Source organism: Diabrotica undecimpunctata, chromosome 7 (assembly GCF_040954645.1).
Source record: "Diabrotica undecimpunctata isolate CICGRU chromosome 7, icDiaUnde3, whole genome shotgun sequence".
NCBI lineage: Eukaryota > Metazoa > Arthropoda > Insecta > Coleoptera > Chrysomelidae > Diabrotica > Diabrotica undecimpunctata.
The window spans coordinates 59982643-60005995 of record NC_092809.1 but is presented as its reverse complement, the minus strand read 5'-3'; the positions used below and the strand labels follow the sequence as shown (position 1 = coordinate 60005995).

At 32.9% G+C, this 23353-nt stretch overlaps 1 protein-coding gene and 1 pseudogene across 2 annotated transcripts in view; one reads left to right on the top strand and one right to left on the bottom strand.

Moving 5' to 3' along the window:
- LOC140445398 (uncharacterized) overlaps positions 1–23353 on the top strand; it is a 64356-nt gene that overhangs the window by 7077 nt on the left and 33926 nt on the right. For both annotated transcript variants that reach the window (XM_072537398.1, XM_072537397.1), the window contains exons 4-6: positions 2756–2993; positions 3256–3864; positions 10659–10840. In XM_072537398.1, the coding sequence (XP_072393499.1) occupies positions 2756–2993; positions 3256–3864; positions 10659–10840 (1029 nt within the window). The remainder of the gene's footprint in view (positions 1–2755; positions 2994–3255; positions 3865–10658; positions 10841–23353) is intronic.
- On the bottom strand, positions 12550–17186 carry LOC140446114 (uncharacterized; annotated as a pseudogene).

Sequence of the window (23353 nt, the reverse complement as noted above, 5' to 3'; positions counted from 1 at the left end):
TTGTTAAGAATCTGTGAGGCTACATGAGAAAAAAGCAACAGGTCTTCCCGATTGACTCAGCAGCAATAGCAAATTCAGATGCATCTGTTCATAATGAGAATTTCTTTTTCATCAATTGTCCATAGAAGTGCATTAGCTATACCAGTTCTCAACTCCTCAAAAGCAAATACCTAAGTCTGGACCTAATGGAAATTTTATGACAGTTTTGGCAAGTCGCAGTCCTTGCTGGACATAAAGATTAAGGATGTCTTGGATGTCCACAAAAATAACAAGTCTGACCAGTTTTTGTTTGAACAGAAGCTGAAGTAGTTTGTTCTAAATTTTGATGACTACAAGATGCTGTATTATTTAATGCTGCATTATAAGTATCAGATTGTTTTTGAGAATCTTTTAAAGATCTAGATTTAGATAATGCGTCATTCAAAGACAAAGAACTAAGCTCAAGTAATCTTTGACATATATTAGATTGAATGAGACTGTTAATAAAAGCATCACGAATATAGTCATTTTTATTTTTTTCTGAAGAAACTGATTTAAAATTACAATTTTTAGCCAAAAGCTGTAACTGTTGTGCGTATTGATCTATAGATTCGTTTATTTGTTGTTTTCTTGTACCTAAAATATGTCTTGCATAAATCTGATTTGTATGTTGAACATATAATTTTTCCAAAATTTTTATAGCAGAAATGTATGTTTTTGTTTCGCTTAAATAATCATATGACTGTATGCGAGACAAACTTTATTAAAAACATGTAGTTATCTTTATCTTCTAGTGATTTATCTTCATATTCATTGCTTTAGAAAAAATACTTGAATGTTTCATACCAATGTTTGAATTCTTTGACGGCAGTTTGAGAGTTTGGATCAGCCTCGTATTTATCTGGTCTAAAGTACTTACTAAAGTAAAATACCTTTTTGCAGAACTAGGCTTTTATTTGCATAAAACTTGACATTAGAATGAAAAAACAATTATTTGAGTACTGACAACTGCCACAACATTAAGAACACTAAATTATACTGCACTCCTCTTCTTCATTGTAGTCATTCCACATATTCCCTGTGCCATTTACAATTGCATTCTTTTGAATTCTGTCCAGTTAGTTTCTTGTTTCCATTCGTTTCCTGGTAGCTATACATATTCTTTCATATTGTTTTATTTCTTTTTTGTTTTTATTATCTAGTAATATTTCTGTCTTCGCTAATCTATGGTTTGTTTCTAATTGTCTGCACATTTATCCTTGTTTATATTTTTCATTAGTTTCATCTCTTCTGTGTAAAACAATGTAGTGGATAATATTGTTGTATTCCTTGCTTTTGACACATATGTATATTTAACTTTCTTCATATTCTATCATCTCTTCTACATTTCTGATGATTATCTCTTTTCTGTCACTTCCTATTTGCTTCCCATTGCTTCTATTTTGTCCATTCATATTCTCGAATTCCAACCCTCCATTATAATTAAGTGCGGATTTATTTCTCTCATCCAGTATCAATTGTACCCTTTCTTTTTGTCCCTTCAATAGCTTGAACTCCAGAATAGTACATCATGTATTGTCCATTTAGGATCATTCTGGTTTGTCCAGCCTTCTTCGTTTCTGCCACTTCCAATATTTTGTACACCATATTCATTAATTTTTTCTACAATTTCCATTTCTTTTTTCCACCAAAATATAGTCCCTTTTAAATGTTTTCCATTATTTTTATTTTTATATGAAGGTTCTATTTAGGTATAAATATAAGTTTTAATACTATTTTTTATATCTACATTATTCACTATTAGTTTTTTGTATGCTTTTTTCCTTACATTTGGACTAGTAAAAATGTAATAATTTCTACTTTATGGTTTTCCCCTTTCCATTCCATTTACTCTTCCATTATGGAGCTTTATGGAGCCTACCTTTGCCATATTTCTTCCCCCTCTTGTCTTTGTTTATTTTGCTGAGTTTCGAATGTAAATTTTATGATATTTATGTAACATCTGTGAGTTTATATTTATTATATCTGGCATGATATATCTTCCATTTTCGCTAAAACTGTATTATCACATACTTTTTCAGCTCCTTCAAGTTTAAAGCCCAATTCAAAGTTTTCTTTATATAAATTATTCTAGTCTTTCTTAAATGGTTTACTTTTTCTACTTTTTATGATAAAACTTTTAATAACCATATTATTTTTTGTGGCTCTATCTAATTGTTTGATTCTTGTATTTACTTCCTTCAGTCCTTTCAGTTCCTCAACATATTTTAGATCCCTATTTATTATTTTTGTATGTTTTGTGATTTTTCTCCAGCACATCATCATTCTTAGCCATAATTTCTTGCATCATTTTAATCACATCTTCATTATATTTTTGTTACATGATCTTCTTGTTAGCTTAATCCTCTCAAATATTTCCTCATCTCTGATTCTCTTTTTACAGGTATATGTTTCCCACTGCTGTGTTATCAGTAATTTGATCTCGTTTTCTTGTATGATCCACCATTGGTCATACATAATATAGTTATCTTTTTATCATATTACTCACATTTGCACAGTTTTTGCGTTTATTTCAATACTATACTTATATTAGTTTATTGTCCTGGTTTCTGTTATAATTGGTAATTTATTTACTATTTTACTTATAAATTGAGGAAAAAAGCTGAAACTTACAAACTTTCACAAAACAGTGTTTAGAGTTTTACATATAAAATGACATAATTTATTATTGACTGCCTCATTTCCTTCTAATTCTGCAAAAAAACTATATTTTTAGTGTATATTCTATAATAACCACAAGAAATATGGAAATGCTATAAATATTTTATTTGAAAATCAAGAAGAGGATGAATCGGGGCTGGAAGTTTTACTCAAACATTTAATCAAGATTTGTAATTCAAATAAAAAATTCCCCGAGGTTCAATTCAAGCTAATATTTCATGCACTGGCAGTAGCTTATGAAAATGATCCATTGCTGATGTTCAAGTTTTTCGTTATTTTACTACGCATAACAGGTAAATTGTTTAGTACCAAAAAGACTTATTTGTTATTTTATATTTTTATTTTGAACTGTCTATTTTTATAACGTGTGTTTAAATATCATTATCTTGATTCTCGTGTGCATGATTCCAATTGGTTTTTGACAAACCATGAAATATACCTTGCTATGCAGATTTAGTATTTTGACCATCTTTCATTTATCAATTTTAGTGCACTTCACTTATTTTTATTTTGTATATTTTCTAATTTTCATTTAGTTAAATGCTTTTTTTTAAGGATTTAACTTCAAAGATGTATTGTCGCTCACAGGAGTTCTGTTCGAATCATCAGAGATGGTGGTTACCGAAAGATGTCAGAGAATCTTTCTCGAACTATTGGACGTCTTGGAAGAAACTAAATTGGATCTAAGGTCTAAAATAGAAGAAGTTACTGTAACAGATCTCTTAAAATCTATCATGACTAATTCTATTTTGTGTAATACATCTTCTGCTTTAAATTACCAATTGTTGAAAAAAATTGTGATATTAGATCCAACTCTCACTCAAACATTAACAGAAGAAATACTACAGTATATTTTATTGGCTAATAATGAAGATCAAGCTGAGGATTACGAACTTCTGATGCTAGAAATCTTCGACACATTCTCCAAACTACATAGAATCGAGAATTTGGTTTCAAAAATAATATCTGTTTTAAATCATTATTTCGATGCTAAAACTGAGGAAAGTTTTGATTTAAAAACTGAAAATGTATTAACCAAGAAGATTTTAGATTCTTTTTCAAGAAATATTGAAAGTTTAGCGAGTTGGCAAGTCATAAATGTTTTTAAAACATTTTTATTCTCTCTTAAGAAGTTAGTAGGTAACACAAATGGATTCCAAAGTGGTAAGTAATTTTAAAAAATTATAACAAAACTTTTTCCATTCCAATAGTATAATCCCGTTAGTTATCTCTTCATTTATGCGTTAAGTTTTTTACGAAGGACATTAAATAGTGTTAAGTTGGGTAAAATGGTCCTCTAATATTTTTCTCATAATTTATATCAAACCGGCGTTTAGCTTTCTTTACTATATTCAGTATTACTAGCGCCACCTATGTACGAAGATGTGCGAAGCAGAACAGGCTAGTTTTAATATGACCTATAAAAACACAGACAATATTGTTAATTTCGTTATCACAAAAGTTGTGTTTTTTGGCGTTTTAATTAAAGTAAATAGAATTTTTTTTATGTAGTTTTTTAAAAGCTATTTTTTCCGTTTATTTCATATCTGTTGCAATTTCTCTAATATGATCAGAAATCACCCATAAAAATTTGTTTTTATGTTTGAATAGATTTTGAGGTAAAATGGTCCCTCCATATTGAGGCAAAATGACTCCGGGGACCATTTTACCCTTGCTTAGCCTACCAAATAAAGTTTTGAGTTGTACCGGAATATTTTTTATACTAATCAAATGTTACATCAATGATGGTTACAACTTGTTCGGAAGATGACAAGACAGCAACGGGACTAAAATTCAATGAGACTTGCCATGGAAAAGCTAAGCTGCTAGTATTTATAATCTGCCCTTGAGTAAGTAAACTAAAAGTAGACTACTTTATTCATAAGGGAACATTATCGGTACTTTCTTTTAGGCAACAGGTTATTCGAAAAGCCTTGGTCGATTCACTAAAACATTGCTAAAAGAATTGGAAACTTACTTAAAGGAGTATGTTTTAGAGATGGAAGACCAACTATTCGGAATGACGAAGAACGCGGAGAGGTACGTTATTAAACACAGGCTTTCTAAAAACAAAGCGTCAGCTGAAGAGATTTCTTTTAGCACTCCTGAAGCTACCTCAGCTGCCAGAGCAAGTGACTTCAATAAAAAGGCAGTTGCTATGTTTTTTCCCTTTTAGACGAAATACAAAATAAAAATAACATCAATTCTATGAGAAAATATAATGTGGACGAGTCTGGTATCCAGATGGTCCCAAAATTTTAGCACAGAAAGGATGGAAACAGGTTGGGTTTCTAACCAGCGATGAAAAAGAACAAAATGTTACTGTTGTACCGCCCCATATGGAACACTTTCTCTTTAAAACGAATCTGGATACATGAAATCTGGCACATTCATTCTGCTTTTAAAGTATTTTCAACAACATACAGTGCTGAGTTGAATATACGGTCCTATTTATTGATTTGTGGTCATTTAAGCCACAAGTCTGCCAAAGCTATAGAATACTGTAGAGAAAATGGCATTATAATGCAGTAACATATTCCCAGTCAGATAACATTAGCCTTTTTGGAAACAGTCCGGGGATTATTGTCCCAATCCCAATTTCCCAAGTTAGCACTTTAGAACAGAAAGTTAGCATTAAAAGGAATGAATTTAAATCATCGTGGAATTATACTTTTGTAACTCCTTATGATATATCTCCACCACATCAGGCACCTCCTCGGGCAAGGAGTTCAAGACCTTCGCAAGGATGAACTGTTTTCAATCATCAAATTATCTTTTTAAAATCAAAAAACAATAAAGCCACAAGTACACAACCACAAACTTCACAAGCAGCTAGAAAAGCTGTAAACAGAAAGATGTTTATGATGAAGACGACGCCGCATTATATTTTGCTTAGAATTATTCAGTAAATCGCAGAAGAAAGAGGTTTGGATTAAGTGCAATTTGTGCAATAGATGATCTCATTTATTGTGTGCGGGTGTAACTGGAAAGCAAAAATTGTTTATTTGCCACTTTTTTTAACATATATGTTTTATTACTTTTTCTGTACAAAAGAACTATAGGGACTATTTTACCTCATGACTGAGGTCATTTTACCCTAACCGTTGTATAAACCGATCTCTTTAAAGCTTTTTAAAAATAATGTTATTTTCTATTTTAACTGCATTCTTAATATATAATATAATATATATATATATATATATATATATATATATATATATATATATATATATATAGTTAAAAAAATGTGTACTGCTATACCTCTCTTATTTTTTGAGTTAAGTGTAATTAATTATTTCGGTTGTTATTTTTAGCCTAAAAAAATGTTACAGGGACCATTTTGCCCTAATTTCCCCTATACCTATCAGATTTTCACTTGATCACTTGAAGCCGATAAAAATTGTTGACTGAACACTCAATTTTATGAAACAGTGAACAAATGAAACAAAACAGTGAAAACTTTTGTTTTCACTGTTTTGTGAAACACTTCCACAAAATTTATTATCAATACAGCTCTTTCGACAGAGTGTAGTGACAAGTTGAGGAGGAGAGAACTGTTCTTCTCAAGTTGGTCATTCAGAATTATATTTGTATTTTTTAATTTGTTAATTTCCATAGATTCTGATAAAGATAGCTTAAGGCCTTTATTTTGAATGTGAAGAATTTGATTTGAAATTGGTAATTAAAATAATGATTATGGTCTAGGAAGTGCGTAAGTAGAATATGTTTTTCTATTATTGATATATATATATATATATATATATATATATATATATATATATATATATACAGTAGACTCCCTCTATAACGAGAACTGAAATGGCAGACTAATTACCTCGTTATAAGCGGATCTCGTTATATCCAACAACAATAATATTGTTCATACATATGAATATGTAGTTTTCTAAAACATTGACTTTCTATAGTGAAGCCATTCGGAGCAATATAAGATGCTAATAAATATTGTTTGAATGGCGTTTTTAAAACAAAGTTGTTTACTTTTATTGTCAATGAAATGCATTAAAACAAAAAAGAGTTGTTTACTTTTACTGTCAATGATATATGTTAAAACAAAAAATCTGTATTCTGTAAATATCTATAAAGCGTATAAAGTTATTTTGTCATTTTTGACTGCTTTAAATTGTCCAGTATTCTATCTATCATATTTATTTTCTAAAGATGTGAAACAGTTTTATGCTTCTTCATTTGCGTTTTGTCCTTGGATAAAGTTTCTGACAACCTTTAAAACACTTTCCACATCTTGTCTATTAGGACCCATATTATTAGGTGTGAATGGTCAACCCAATACAATGACACTTGTGAATCATAAATTTTACATTTCCGACTAAGAATCATAAATTGTAAGAAGTTTATTGCGGGCGGCCCGCAGTTAAAAAGGGTATTTATTTATAGCTACGGCCGGGCCAAAACGTAAAAAACACGTTTTGCAATCTTATTTTCTCTCGTTATAAGCAAATTTACCTCGCTATAAAGGGGTATCGTTTAATAGAAATTTCACGGGACATCTAATGTACCTCGTTATAAGCGAAACCTCGTAATAACCGTGTTCGTTATAAAGGGAGTATACTGTATATATATATATATATATATATATATATATATATATATATATATATATATATATATATTATCTAAGTCCTTTTGTGTTCTGCTATACGTTTTTTAAAAGTTCTACCAGTTTGACTGGTGTAAGTGTAAGTTTTTTGACAGTCGCCACATTTAAGCTTGTATACACCACTGTGTAAGTGCATTTTCTTTTGGCTCTTGTTGTTCTTAATATATTTGCTTAAGTTGTTTATTCTGAAAGCTGGTGTCATTCCTTTTTTTATGTTAAAATTTTGTTTGTTCGTTATACCCATTGTTTATTGCTATTTGCTTAATGATATTCAATTCTATCTCGAAGTTGTTTTTTGACATTGGAATTATCTATTAATCTATGTAACATGCTATGGTAGACTGCCAATTTATGTTGTATAGGATGGAATGATGAATTGTGCATGATCGTGTCAGTATGGGTAGGTTTATGAAATACGGAGAACTAATATTCATTGCTTTAGAAAAAATACTTGAATGTTTCATACCAATGTTTGAATTCTTTGATGCCAGTTTGAGAGTTTGGATCAGCCTCTAATTTATCTGGTCCAAAGTACTTACTAAAGTAAAATACCTTTTTGCAAAATTAGGCTTTTATTCGCATAAAACTTGGCATTAGAATGAAAAAACTATTATTTGAGTACTGACAACTGTCACAACATTAAAAGAACACTAAATTATATTTCACTCCTCTTCTTCATTGTAGTCATTCCACATATTCCCTGTGCCATTTACAATTGCATTCTTTTGAATTCTGTCCAGTTAGTTTCTTGTTTCATTCGTTTCCTGGTAGCTATACATATTCTTTCATATTGTTTTATTTCTGTTTTGTTTTTATTATCTAGTAATATTTATGTCTTCGCAAATCTATGGTTTGTTTCTAATTGTCTGCACATTTATCCTTGTTTATATTTTTCATTAGTTTCATCTCTTCTGTGTAAAACAATGTAGTGGATAATATTGTTGTATTCCTTGCTTTTGACACATATGAATATTTAACTTTCTTCATATTCTATCATCTCTTCCACATTTCTGATGATTATCTCTTTTCTGTCACTTCCTATACATTCATTGCTTCTATTTTGTCCATTCATATTCTCGAATTCCAACCCTCCATTATAATTAAGTGCGGATTTATTTCTCTCATGCAGTATAAATTGTACCCTTTCTTTTTGTCCCTTCAATAGCTTGAACTCCAGAATAGTACATCATGTATTGTCCATTTAGGATCACTCTGGTTTGTCCAGCCTTCTTCGTTTCTGCCACTCTCAATATTTTGTACACCGTATTTATTAATTTTTTCTACAATTTCCATTTCTTTTTTCCACCAAAATATAGTCCCTGTTATATGTTTTCCATTATTTTTATTTTTGTATGAAGTTTCTATTTAGGTACAAATTAGGAATTTCTATTAATCTATGTAACATGCTATCAAAGAATATAGACGCTTAGTAGCGTCTATATTCTTTGATGCTATGGTAGACTGCCAATTTATATTGTATAGGATGGAATGATGAATTGTGCATGGTCGTGTCAGTATGGGTAGGTTTATGAAATACGGAGAACTCATTTTTGTTTTTAGGTCTGATAATTTTTAAATCTAGAAAAATTCATGGATTGATTCTGTTCTGTTTGTATTGTAAATTCAATATGACCATGAAGTGAATTAATATACGATAAGAATTGGTCAAGTGGCCTGTTAGTTACTATAAAGCATACCAGTACATAGTCCACGTATCTCCACCAATATAAAAACTATTTGAATACTATTTGTTTCTAGATGATCCATAAAACTATCTGATAGCAATGGACCCATTATAAGTCCTGCACTGTTATTTGTATATATTTGATTATTAAATTCTAAAAGTCTAAAAGGTTTTTTACGTCACATGAAATTAATCTGGAGTTGTTAGGTAACTGAAAATGTTGAATTTTATTAACTAGTTTTATTGTGTTTTTACAGTAAATTTGGTTGAAAATTTAGTGTGTTCTAAAATAATCTTTTAATATATTTTTTTAAATTGTATATGGTAGAGCTGTATAAAAAGAATCTACAGGTCTTATTGAGTGATCAGGTTTGTGTAGTTTAATAAAAGAGTATAATTTAAGGGGCTGTGGGTTCATAATATTGAGGTATTTCTTTTCTATTGAATTTAATATTGATTTTGAATTTTCTAATACCAGTTTAATTTGTTTTTGATACTTTTCCATCGGATATTTGTTTATTGTTTAATATTTTGATTATTTAATAATTCTATTGTTTTGTTATTATATTCTAACTATAACAATAGTAATGTTACCTTTGCCTGCTTTTGTAAGCACTATGTTGTTTTCTATTGATTTATTTTTAATTGAAATGGCTGGTTGGTTCTCTTTTCAACAGGACTTTTTAGTTTCACTACACATATCAGTAATCGATTTTGCAATGATACTTTTTTTCTATCAAACACAAAGGGCTTTCAATAATAGACGAAACAGGTTCTTCGTACGAACTTCACCTTCTAGACCATAATTATTCTTTTAATGACCAGTTTATAGAAGAAGAATCAATTTAATTCCTAGAAGTTCCAATGCAATTTCCCAGTTGCATTTGATAAAAAGGTACAGTTCCCGTCATATAAAACTGGTACACTTTTTTTTCCTAATGTAAACCTGTGTTTAGACTTATTCGTGAATCAATTCGTTGTTGCCATCACATATAACGGAATTGCACTAGATCTAAATAAAAAAGAAACGTTCAAAAATGTTTTCAAAAACCACTATCTAATATAAAGGATCAAAGTCAAAGGATCTTTAAACGTAGCGTATTGGCACAGGGAACATTGGAATGCATCTACGGTATTTTTATATGTGACTGTCGCACAGCCCTCCTTTTAGCTGATTTAATACAATATTTCATTGAACTGGCAACGTTGCCCTAGAAATTAAAATGACATATGTGACAAGATCAACTTACACAACTTGAAAAACGCGATTTTTGGTTATAAGAGTTGTACCAGTTTTTTATGACGCGAACGGTACAAAACAACTTACAGTCTATTAAAATATTTTGATACTATAGACAATATTTGCGCTATTTAGAAACAAACAAGTTGCAAACAAACGATTATAGTCTTGTTCGCGGAACATGTTATATTTTAATGACATTTTTAAAGTGAATCTTGAAACAGTAACTAATACCTCTTAAGTACACCACTGAATGAATGCCGAGATTCCGATCGTTTCGCTGGTCGGAGTAGTCGAATGACGTTTTCTGTGGATTAATGTAGAGCTTTAATTTAATAGTGACTTGTTCAATTTATAATTTGAAAACGACATTTAAATAATTATATTTAAAATTTTAGGAAATATTCAGTACTGTTTCCATATGGAATTTCTCAGTGAATTGATAGGAAACTTTCTATCTAGTATAAGAGTAGCAGAGCATACGGTGGCCGTAAATGTCGTTGAAAAAACAAAGAAATGTTTGAGTGAATTAGAAGAAGTACTTAAAAATTTCGGAAACGGCCTTTTGAACAGAAAACATGTAAGTTTACTAAATGTAGCATGAATTTTTTTTATTATCTTAAAACCACTTTTGTGTTATTAGATGTTTGCTTTGAGTTTTTGCAAATCATAAACTAAATGTCATTAACTGTATGTTGAATGAATATGACACACCAACACATGCGTATTTACACAATCAGCTAATTACCAGATAGACGCACCACAACTGACTCATCATAGGGGGGAGTTGTTCTGTGATTACCGTGCTTTCTAATCCAGATCTGTAATACCATCATGCCCAGAGGGAGCATGGCAAAGGGGTACAAATGTTGAATAAGCGACGCTCCAAAGAGTTGGGAAACTCTGGGGGATTATAGCCTTGGGACGGTATGGACGCACTGTCGTAAATGATAGCATGTTGTTTCGACTCGTAAGAATAAAATGGATATGCGACAAAAGGAGAACGCCACTCTCGAAAGCCCACGAAAGCCACTCTTCTAAGTCCTATTGCAGAGTGTCTCTGTTCCAAATACATCTTAATGATCCCAATCAGGGGCCTACAGACGCAGAACAGTAAGGTCTTTTGTTCATATAAAGGCATCCTAAAAAAATTAAACTAAATTAGTGTATTAAATAACAAATTGGGGAATTTGGTTACATATAGGTGTTAAGTAACCCCCTTTTTATAATATCTTGCTTCATCAGTATGTAGTATTCAACATTACCTTAAGTTAAAACGGTATACGTGAAAATATCAAAACCTTACAATTAACTGGCCAAAAAGATTGGTTGAACTTTGCACAACAAATAGAAATTAGTCCACGAATACTCCCATTTCGGTCTGAACGATGCAAAAATATATACAACTGATCGGTAAAATGTAGCGTTTACATCGGTGTCAATTTATACAGACATTAACAGGTTTCTCTGCCTGGGGGTTATGAGCGCGATGACTGGGTGGATTGAGCTCAGAAGCCGCGTTCATGCCCACAGCCGGTCCCAAGCCCGGATAAAAGAGAACTATCCTACCCATTGCAAAAGAAAACAAGGCTCAAAGAACCAATATAAAGCCTTGTAACCAGACAGAACGTAAGATGACGAACCACGCAACGAAAAGGAAAACGAGAAGGAAAAATAAGCCCACAATCAGATTAGCAACATGAAACATTACTTCTTTCAACAATAAAGACCAAGAGATAATAGAAGAATTGATAAATAAAACATAGACATTTGTGCAAACCAAGAAACCAAGAAGAAAGGTAAAGGCTAAAGAGACTATAACCAATATTTTCTAGCATATAGTGGAGTGAAGAAAGAAGAACAAGCACGAGCAGGCGTATGTATACTTGTCCATAAAAATTTTAAAGACAACATAAATAACTGCCGTTATATCTCCGAAAGAATAATACATATTAACATCACAACGGACTACCAAGAATTAAATGTCATATCTATCTATATCGGAAATGAAATAGTTCCAGAAGTAAAACAAAGATTTAATGAAAACCATGTCAACACAAATGGAGAACTCATGGCTAATCCCTGTGCTTTTAACGAACGGAGAATCAATAATACATTTTTCGACCATAAGCTCCAGTATAAATATACATTTGAAAACTCCAAGGGGCACAAATCTATGATTGATTTTATAGTCACTAATATAAAAATCCACCCAAAGCAAATTCTAGATATTCGAACTTTAAACTCAGCAGACGCAGGCAGTGAACACAAACTAGTACTAGCAAAGATAAGAATGAATATAACACCAAAACATTTTCTACAGGAAATCACCGAGGAAAAATTCAATGTAGAATCACTGTGGAACGACTCTACAAGAGAAATGTACCAAAGGAGGCTAGCACAGAAGATATAGCTGAAACAAATAGACGACATCGAAGATATAAACGCGAGCTGGGAGAAAATTAAAAACAACATTGAAGAAACCGCAACAGAAGCTCTAGGAAAAGGCAAAGTCATACTGAACAAAAGAAACAACAACAATACACCATTGTTCAGAAAAGAAATAAAAGAGAAATGTAAAGAGAAACGAGAGGCCTACACGAAGTACAAAACATCAAATACCCCAGAATCCCGAGACACCTATAGAAGAATACGAAATGAAACAAAGCAGTTGGTAAGAAGAACAAAAAATGAACACTGGGAACAGTTTACAAAAATGATGGAAAACGACTTCTACGGTACACAAAAACAAATATGGAGATTCATAAGAAACCAACGGAAAGAAATGGCAGAATTGAACAAATACACTAACATACCAGCAAACGAATGGGAAAGATACCTGACGGAACTGTTTAAAGGAAAGGAAAATAATAATCAACACAATAACGTACCTGAATTAAGACACGAAATAGAAATCAGTTTTCAGGAAGTAGAAATAGCCATACATTCACTCAAAAATAGAAAGTCACCAGGACCAGACGGAATAACCAACGAGCTTCTAAAACACGGAGGAGAAAGTATAACCCTAGAGATGACAAAACTAATATTGCACTGCAAGATACCAGACGCATGGAGAAACAGCATAATGATACCAGTGTTCAAGAAAGGAGATAAAGAAGACCCCAACAATTGGCGGGTGTTGGAGAAGAGTGGTATAAGTCTAAATTTTAAGTTTCGAGAAAAACGCAATTATAGTTTTTTCAAATTTAATGTTGTTGTTACGGATACAAATAAGGTATTTTCGTTAAACAATTTTTGGAAATGGCTTTGAATTTGTTGGATTAAAATAGATCTACTAGTAAAAAGGACCTAGTTGTACAATTTTTTAAAAAAAATATGACTTATATCACTTTTCACAATCATTAACAAAAAAAATGTGAAACTGAAAAGTTTTATATTTACTTAAGGGGGTACATTTATGGTCAAATACAACGTAAAAGTTTATTTAATTATTAAAAATTTCAATTTCTGTGTGTACAGTCTCCTCGTCACTACTATTTTCATCCTCGGGTAACATATTTGGTATATCCTCCTTCGTAGTTAAATTTCTATAAAAATCATGAAATGTTTCTGAAATATAAGGCAATAGCTCTACCAAGTTCTTTTTTTTATCGATGTTTATTGGATTGGGACCTTTATATGACAGAGGAATTTTTATGTTTTTAGGCCACGTATTACCTTTTCTTAAAAAACATACGCTTTTAAATGGTTCGTCTACATTTAAGCTACTTTTGTATTCAAGGACACCAGGATTCTGTGAAAATCTCAACCATTTCATTTGTTTCCACATGACTTTTTCTCCTAAGTTGTAAATTTTTCTTTGTTGAAGGACATTCTTATACAAAGAAGAAAACTCAAGAAAATCCGATCTGCACATTTCAGTAACTAAAAAAGTTCGCTTATTTCCACATAATCTTACCAAATTCATCCAGTCTCTTGGGTGTTCTATCGAACATGGATATCTTTTCTTTTTTTTTTCTCTATGATTGCGTGATCTGAATCACACTCCATGTGGGTGTGACCAGGAACGAGAAATTTGTGGTTAATGTATGATAGATTGGGATTCTCTTTTAAAACCATCATGAACATTGCAGGTAGAAAAGAGTTCTTGTTTTGTCCTGCACACGTATCAGAATATAAGGTGATCTCTTTTATTTCAGGTGAAATATGTGAAATCTGCTTGTATAAGCATGACGCAATCTGATTTGCACCCCGTCCAGCTACGCCCTCATGCCACATAAAACACATTGCTTGATTATCATTAAATCTATGTAATGTTAAATTAAAGGTCCACAACTGCCTTTTATAGAATACTATTGAAGTCTAAAGATCAGGTGTGGGGAGACACTGTTGCAAATCAAACGTATAAATGATTTTTGATTCATTTTCTAACGCAGTATTTTTATCTATACGCTTAGCCTCATAAGCGTTTGATGCTTCTTGTTGGTGATTATCAAGAAGATTTTGAATTTATTGCATTTTTTGTGCATCTTTAGTTGTTTTCAGGAGCATATGATATTTATCGCATGTAGCGCAGGTATCCTTTTTAGGCTGTTTGATTTTTATTTCCATGGAATGGAATACTTCTTGATATTTGAATTTCGATACTGGGGTTTTCTCTGGAGGTAGCCATTTTTTGTATTCTTCAGAAGCCTATTTTTATGTTTTTTGTTTTCTAATTTACGTTTTGTGGTTTTCTTTCCGTCTGTTGTTATAAGCCTAGCTATAAAAGACACGCGTTTGTTAAAGCTCGCTAAAGACCAATATTCTTTGAAAATTTCCTGTCGTTTTTCTTCAGTTATCCTGTCTTTGCATTTTAAGCGGCAAATTAATAGCTCCTGACATGTCCGTGCTTTTATAACCTTCCCACTGTTCGTGGTGTACGATAACCCAAGGTTTCTGTTCTGCTTTCGTTCCTCACGAATTAGCCTAGTTTTATTTTTTAGCGATTTTCGTCAAGGTTTATTTTTTAAGATTTCTCTTCCTGACTCATGTGCAATAAGTGCTGTTGTATTTTTTGCAGCTTTTTCTTTGGGATGTCATTATCGGAGTCGGTATCACTTTCTTGTATATAATCTGGGTCCGCGTCACTATCATCAAACGCCTCCTCATTACCTGGATATTCCAAATAACCTTTGTCGTCGTCATCAATCCCACATACTTGATCAATAACTTCTTCCAAAGTCTTTCGAACATTCGGTTCACAGAAGGACAGTGAAGGTGCAGGACTTGATATATTATCTTCATCTGCTAAGACAGGTTCTTCAAGGAAAACACCCGCATTGCCCATCATGGAATTTTCATCTAAAAACCCAGATTAATATCAAATTTTTGAAAAACTAATAAATTTTGTCAATTTTTTTTCCAGAAAAATGAAATTGTCACGCCAAAATTGGTTTTTACTTTTTATGGAAATTCGGTCCCCTCTAGAGAAAACCGAAAATATATTATTTTATGTATAAAATGATAAGAAATCTGAAATTGGAATTGAGTATGTAAGCTAAGCATCAACTTTTACATACATTAATTTTTAAAATTTTTAGAGATACAAATTAAAGTAACGCCACTGGTTAAAGTTAACCAAAAACAATAGGCATATTCACCAAGTTATAGTTGGGTTGCATCTAGAAAACTTTTACGCAAAAATAAATGTTGTTAATCTAGTATGTCGTATAAAAAATAATGATATTACTGTTTTAATTATTATTGTACAGATAAATAAACAATTATTACCTTGGAGGTCTCCAGTATTTACATTATCTTCTTCCAACAGTTTGAAAATCAATTTGCTTCTTTGAGATGCCATAACCTCTAATTCTCTATTCACCAAGTTATAGTTGAGTTGCATCTAGAAAACTTTTACGCAAAAATAAATGTTGTTAATCTAGTATGTCGTATAAAATATAATGATATTACTGTTTTAATTATTATTGTACAGATAAATAAACAATTATTACCTTGGAGGTCTCCAGTATTTACATTATCTTCTTCCAACAGTTTGAAAATCAATTTGCTTCTTTGAGATGCCATAACCTCTATTTTTTATTTCTCACAGCTATTACTAAATAATCTCGAACAGGAATTGATGTTATATTACAACTAGGTGAGGTATACTATCACTACACTACTTATTACATTTCTCTCGAATACTTAAAGCGTCTTAAAGCTCATTTAAAAGGTCAAAACAAAAGTGGATAAAACCAACAGTAACACACGTGTAGTACTAAACCACAAATGACAGACAAGTCGATTGAGCGGGAACAAAGCGGTCATTATTTTAATAGGGAAAAGCGAGGTAAGTCGACCTAAAACTGCACAGTTTAAATTTCTATTGCCGTAACTTCTAGTATATCTCAACATATATCATCAGTTTTCAATTTTGGAGTTAAAACATTTGTGATATGTCAACATATAATGTGTTTCCCTATATTTTTTAATGAGAATAGTGATATATTTTTACATATACCTTTATTCACAATCATATTTTACCAATAACTTTTGATATATTTGCACTTGTATCACTATTCACAAATATTAATCATAAAATTATATAGGGAAGACTATTATAACTAGACTTATTTCAGTTTTCTCTATAATTTTTTTTCCTGTCTGGCAGATGGAGGCAAAACAAATAGTACTAGAATAATTATAACATTTTTCACTATATTAAATGATATTAAAAATACTTATATCACTTCACCCTATCAAAGATACATGCATTTGAAAGTGGTATCTATGTTTAACTCATTTTTTACATTTTTCGACTTATATCACTTTTCCCCAACACCCGCCAATTATAGAGGTATAAATCTACTTAACACCGCACTTAAGCTTACCACAAAAGTCCTAACCAACAAAATCAATAAACTAACCACTTTATCAGATGAACAAGGGTTCAGATCCGGGAGATCCTGCGTAGACGCCATATTTGTACTAAGACAAATCTCAGAAAATGCCATCGAGTACAATAAACCAGCATATCTATGTTTTATAGACCTGACAAATCAATATTATATAAACCATCGAAAACATCTACTTCCATAATCGAAAACAGGCAAAGATAAATGGAAAACTAAGACAGTGTATACCAGTACAAAGCGGAGTCAGACAGGGTGACCCGTTAGGCCCACTTCTCTTTATTATAATAATGGACGAAATAATACAAGCAGTACGTAAAGATCATGGCTACAGAATGGGAAACAAAGGAATCCAAATATTATGTTATGCAGACGACGCCGCATTAATCGCCGAGACAGAAGACGAGCTCCAAGGATTAACAAACATCTTCAATACAACAGCCAAGAAATACAATATGATAAATCAGCAGAAAAACCAAATGTATGACAACATCTAAATGCCCACTACGATGTAAAATCAAAATTGATGGGAACATAATAAAGCAGGAAGCAAGGTTTAGATATCTGGGAATAGATATAACTAGTTACGGAGATGTTGGTGACGAAGTACGACAACAAAGCTTAAAAGCAAGTAAAGCGACGGGATCTCTTAATGACACAATCTGGAAGAACAAACACCTAAGACAAGACAAAAAAACAAGAATTTATAAAGCAGCAATTAAACCTAAATTAACATACACGACGGAGACAAGACCTGGCACATATAAAACGAGACGACTACTAGAAACAACAGAGATGAAAATACTCCGACGAATATTGGGAAAAAGTCTGTTGGATAGGGGGAGAAGCGAAAACATAAGAAGAACATGCAATATAGAAGACCTAAATGGATGGGTGACAAAACGGAAACAGGAGTGGAACGAACACATTAGTAGAATGTAGTAATGCGAAAAAAGTAAGTAATCGTTACAAAGTAACAGTTACTTTTAGAATATCTAAGTAACGATGATTAAATTGAAAAAAGACTCGTTACTAGTTACTTCATGGTTTCGTTACATTGTTCTGTAGTATATCCTGAGTCAGTGACGTCAGTGTGTAACTGAACGGTCAGCGGAACGGAAACTATAACCAAAGTAACTAAAATAACTTTACTACCTCGTACCACGCCCATAGTGCACAGTGCACTTCCCCCGCTTCGACAATCGACAGATGAGTTCGTTGATGTTCATTCGGTGCAATTTTGTTTAGATACTGGTCCGTTAATTTTGTGAAAGTTATTTTATAGTAGTTAGCACAATAATTGTCTAATTATGGATTTATTAAGTCAAAAAAGAAGCGCTATCTGGATACACTTTGCTATCACTTCTAATGATAAGGCGAAATGCAATTTTTGCAACGGTATGTACTCTTATAAAGGCGGAAATGTATCAAATTTAAGAAAACATCTTAAAAATAAACATCCAACAATGGCTCTAGAGGAACCACTCGAAAAAAGAAGCAGTCATCTTGAAAGCACTAATCCTTTGAACATGGAAGTAATGCAAGCAGGTAATTTTTATTTTAGGTGCACAATTTATTTTAATACATACGTATATTTTTAATTTAGGTCCATCTATATCAATTGCAACTTCAAGGTTGGAACAAAATAAAGTAACACCGACGATTTACACTGAAGAGGAGAAACATACAAGACCTGTAAGTGTTGAAAAAAATTCGATTTTTAAAAAACAAAAACAGTCAAGTCTGCAAGGATATGTATCACGACCAATTTCATTATCACGTCAACAAAAAATTAGTGATTTAATATTAAATATGATAGTAAACGATCTCCAACCTTTTTCAGTTGTCGAGGATCGGGGTTTTCGTAAGCTTTTAAATGAACTTGAACCTTCTTATGTTGTACCACACAGATCAACATTTAGCAAATCTTTAATGCCAGCTAAATATGAAAGAAAAGTTCTCAAAGTTAAAGCTCTCCTCAAAACTGCTGAATATATCACATTAAGTACCGACAGTTGGACTTCTATTAATACAGAAGGATATGTAGCAGTTACAGCACATTTTATAGCAACTGATTGGCAGTACTATGGGTGTTTACTGTCATGTTTTAAATATGATGGGAGGCATACTGCTGAAAATATAGCTCGTGAATTACGGCGAGTTGCAGATGAATGGAGTATTTCTGACAAAGTATACGCTATAACTACCGACAATGCGGCAAATATGATAGCGGCAGTAAAAATAACTGGTTGGGTGCATATTCCTTGTTTTGCACACACTATCAATCTAATCGTTAGGAATGGATTGGTGCACATAGAGGAGCTGCAAAAAAAAGTTAAAAAAATAGTCGAACATTTTCATAGGAGTTCTCAAGCCACCGCTAAATTTTTTGAAACTCAGTCTCAAATGAATCCCACTGCTACTCCTTTAAAACTAATTAATGATGTACAAACAAGGTGGAATTCAACATATTATATGTTAGAAAGGGTAGTTAAATTATGTAACCCATTAGCTGCCACAGTTGCTGTTTTGCATAATCCAGTAAGTTTACCGACGGAAGAAGAATGGTTACTATTACAGGAATTCTGTAAAATATTAAAACCATTTGAGGTTATTACTGTAGAAATGAGTTCCGAAAAACAAATAACTCTGTCCAAAGTAATTCTTATTATTAAGGGGGTAATATCATCTTTAGAGCGAATAAGAGTTCAAATTAAAAGTCAATTAGGAAGAGAGTTAATAGATTCATTGTTAGCCTCAATAACTACACGTTTTGGGAACCCTGAAAATAATATAATAATGGGAAAATCCTCTTTTCTGGATCCAAGATTTAAAACTAAGGGATTCAATAACGATGACTGTTTAAAAAAGGTTAAAGAGAGACTTCAAGAAGAATTAGTTGGGCTAATTAAAAAAAGTCAACAAGACGATACGGCCCCAGAGCCTTCCAATGATACATATCAGTTACCGTTGACGGAGACGTCAAGTACAGAAATTGACGACATCATTTGGCAAGATTTTGACAACTTAATCAAATCTTCAAACACTGTAACAAGCCCAACGGCAGTGGCTATTGCTGAACTAAAAATGTTTTCAGAAGAGGCGAATTTAGAAAGAAAACAAAATCCTCTGCTCTGGTGGAAGGAGAGAGAAAAGATATATCCATGGCTTGCCGTATTAGCAAAGAAATATTTGTCAGTTCTTGCTACATCCGTTCCATGTGAGCGTGTTTTTTCTAAGGCAGGCCAAGTCATTACGGAACGAAGGAACCGCTTGAAATCAAAAAATGTTGAAACTATTTTATTTTTAAACTGCAATGAAAACCTATAAATAAGTGAAGTACATTTTAAAAGTTTTTTATTTTTTTTTTCATTGTTATTGTTAATTATTTTATTTTTTATATTTAGAATATACTTTTTGATAATTAAAAATTTCTGGTCTTTTTGTTTATAATCCTCTACATAAAACAGGCTATCGTGTCTTATCTTAAACTTTATAGTTATGAGCTTACTTCTATTTTTTTAAAACATATATACCTAATTACCTAATACTTTAACAAAAGTAACTATATAGAAGTAACCGTTACAAAGTAACGAGTCCTAACACACAAAGTAACTAATCGTTACCAGTACTGAAAAGTAACTAAAGTTCACATCACTAGTAGAATGGCAGAGGATAGGATAGTACGAATAGAGATCAAGAAAAAATGGTGAGATAATTTTAAACAATTTAGGAGGCTAATATTGAAGAAGAACCAAGATTTATAGCCTACATACAAGAAGGAAGAAGAAGATTAACGGATTTCTGCGGCATTTTCAAAAAGTATCAAGTTCTACAACAGATCGCCAGAAACCAAACAGAATGTCGACGAATCTTGGAGAGAGCCGGGATCCACAAAGGATTGTCGAGTCAAATACGATGATGATGATTACGTTCTACAGAGCACCAAGCCACCAAATCTTCTCTAATGTTGAAAAGCACGAACGGATACAAAAACATCGAGCAAGATATGCCCAGAAAAGTTAATTTATTTTACTTTTGTACTCCTAGGTATCAAAAAATAAGTATTCAAAATTTATTTGAAAACAAATAACTAATTGTTAATTTAATTGTTTTTTATGCAATCCTTTATATTAAAGAAAGTCCAGTAAAGCACGATAAAGAGATAACAGATATATAGATAGGTGGATAAGGTTATACATTCCTTCTGGAATGCGAGTCACCCATATCTGGGTTCTTGGGATTCTGTCATGGTAAACCTGTCATCCATATATTCTTCGTTCAACTTCTCATAGTCTGATAGGCTATTCCCACGTTATTTTAAACCTTTCTTTATGTCGATTGACGGCTGGTGTCCAATTATATATAATCTTTGCGTCTTCTTTTCTTTTATATTTATATACGTTGTAATGCTATATTATCGTGTTTGTATTCAACCATTTTAATTGTGTCTTTTTTCTCTTTATTATTACACACATTTTTCATTAAACTTAATTTTATCTCTTCTATATCCCTTTCTATTCCCTTGTTTTCTGGATCCTTATAATAACGTTTTAATTGTTTTTTAATTTTTCAGCGTATTATTTTCTGATTCCAATGCCTTTTCCTTCCATCATCGTTGTGAATTATACTTACTACCAGTATTTTACATCTTGAGGAGCCTTTTGTACCATTACATTCACACACAATTTTCACGAATTCTCGCACTTTCTCACTACGACTGAATCCTTCTCTCCCCCTGTTCCTCCATGTATATGTTCCATCTCGCTCCTTCTCGTTCTGCATTATCTTCTTGCTTACTCCTGGGCACCCTGCCTCCCTTCGGGTTGCCTTTCTTCTTATTCCTTTCTCTCCAACGTTCTCTTCACATACCTGTGAACTTCTCTTAACTGATCTGACGACCTAAGCACCTCCACTAGTTCCGTGACTGATTGCCCCTTACTTCCTAGATCTCTCTCAAGCAGGCTCCTCTCGTCTATCCATCTATCGCATACCAATAGAGTATGTGAGACAGTGTCCGATATTTCACAGTACTAGGATTTGCCATTTTCTGTCTTTCCAAACCTGTAAAAATATGCCCTGAAACAACCATGTCTTTAGAGCATCTGCATCAGGAAGTAATCCAAACGCCGATGCCCGCAGTCCATCCATCTTCTCAGATTAGGAATCAGTGACTTCGTCCACTGCGCCACCCTTCTCATCTCTTCCCATTCCTCTTGTTACACCATAATGGATCTCTCTCTTTTTTTTTAACGTTCTGTTGCTGTCTTCATTTCTGCTCTCGTATTCTCTTCTTTTTTGCTTCACTAGCACGTGAATCGAAATACACCCGGTGATAACTCCCAGCTCCTCGGCAGAGTCTGTTCTGTATGCACATGTGAGCTGCCTTCTGTACGCCTTTGTTAAAATTGCAGTACCCCAGACAGGCGCCGCGTAGAGGACGATCGATTGCACAACAGAATGAAGGACACTCCTCTGTTTTGGGCTCTAGATGTTGGGCATGCTCTCTGAGTCACCGCCTTCAAATGCTCCCTCACATTCCGTTTTGAGTCACACCTAGATATCTCACGCATTTTTTGGGAACCATTCTCTTTCTGCATATTCGAATGCTATTCATTGTTCTTTTTCCTTGGTCCCTTGAGAACTATAGCTTCGGTCTTACCCGCAGCCAGTTCAAGCCATGCATTTTCATCCACTCCTCGATTTCGTCGAATGTACGCTGTGCATCAAAGATAAAGTCCTCTTTGTCCCGCGCCACTATCAGCATAGCGAGTTCATCCGCAAATGCGAATAGGGTTACATCCTGTCCGTATTGTTGACTCAGAACCCCGGCATATGCCAGGTTCCACAGCGTGGGTCCTAGGACCGACCTCTGCGGCACTCCAGCCATCACGTCAACCAGCACTCCTTTTTCTACCACAATTTTCTTCTCTGACAGATAGTCCAAATTCATTAAATACCTTGGAGACCTTCTCTCCTGTAAAGCATTCATTATCTCTTTCCATTTTAATGTGTTAAAAGCAATTTGGACGTCAAACAACAATAGGATCGCCCACCTCTGGTTAACCTCCACCCCGCGCAACTCTCGGAAGACTTCCATCGCCGCATCCTCCGTGCTCCCGTTTTTTCTGAAACCTTACCGTCTGGGTGACAGTCCGCCTGACTCTTCAATGACTGTGTCGATTCGTTCTCTTAGAAACCTTTCGTATAATTTACCTATGTACGTCAGAAGGCAA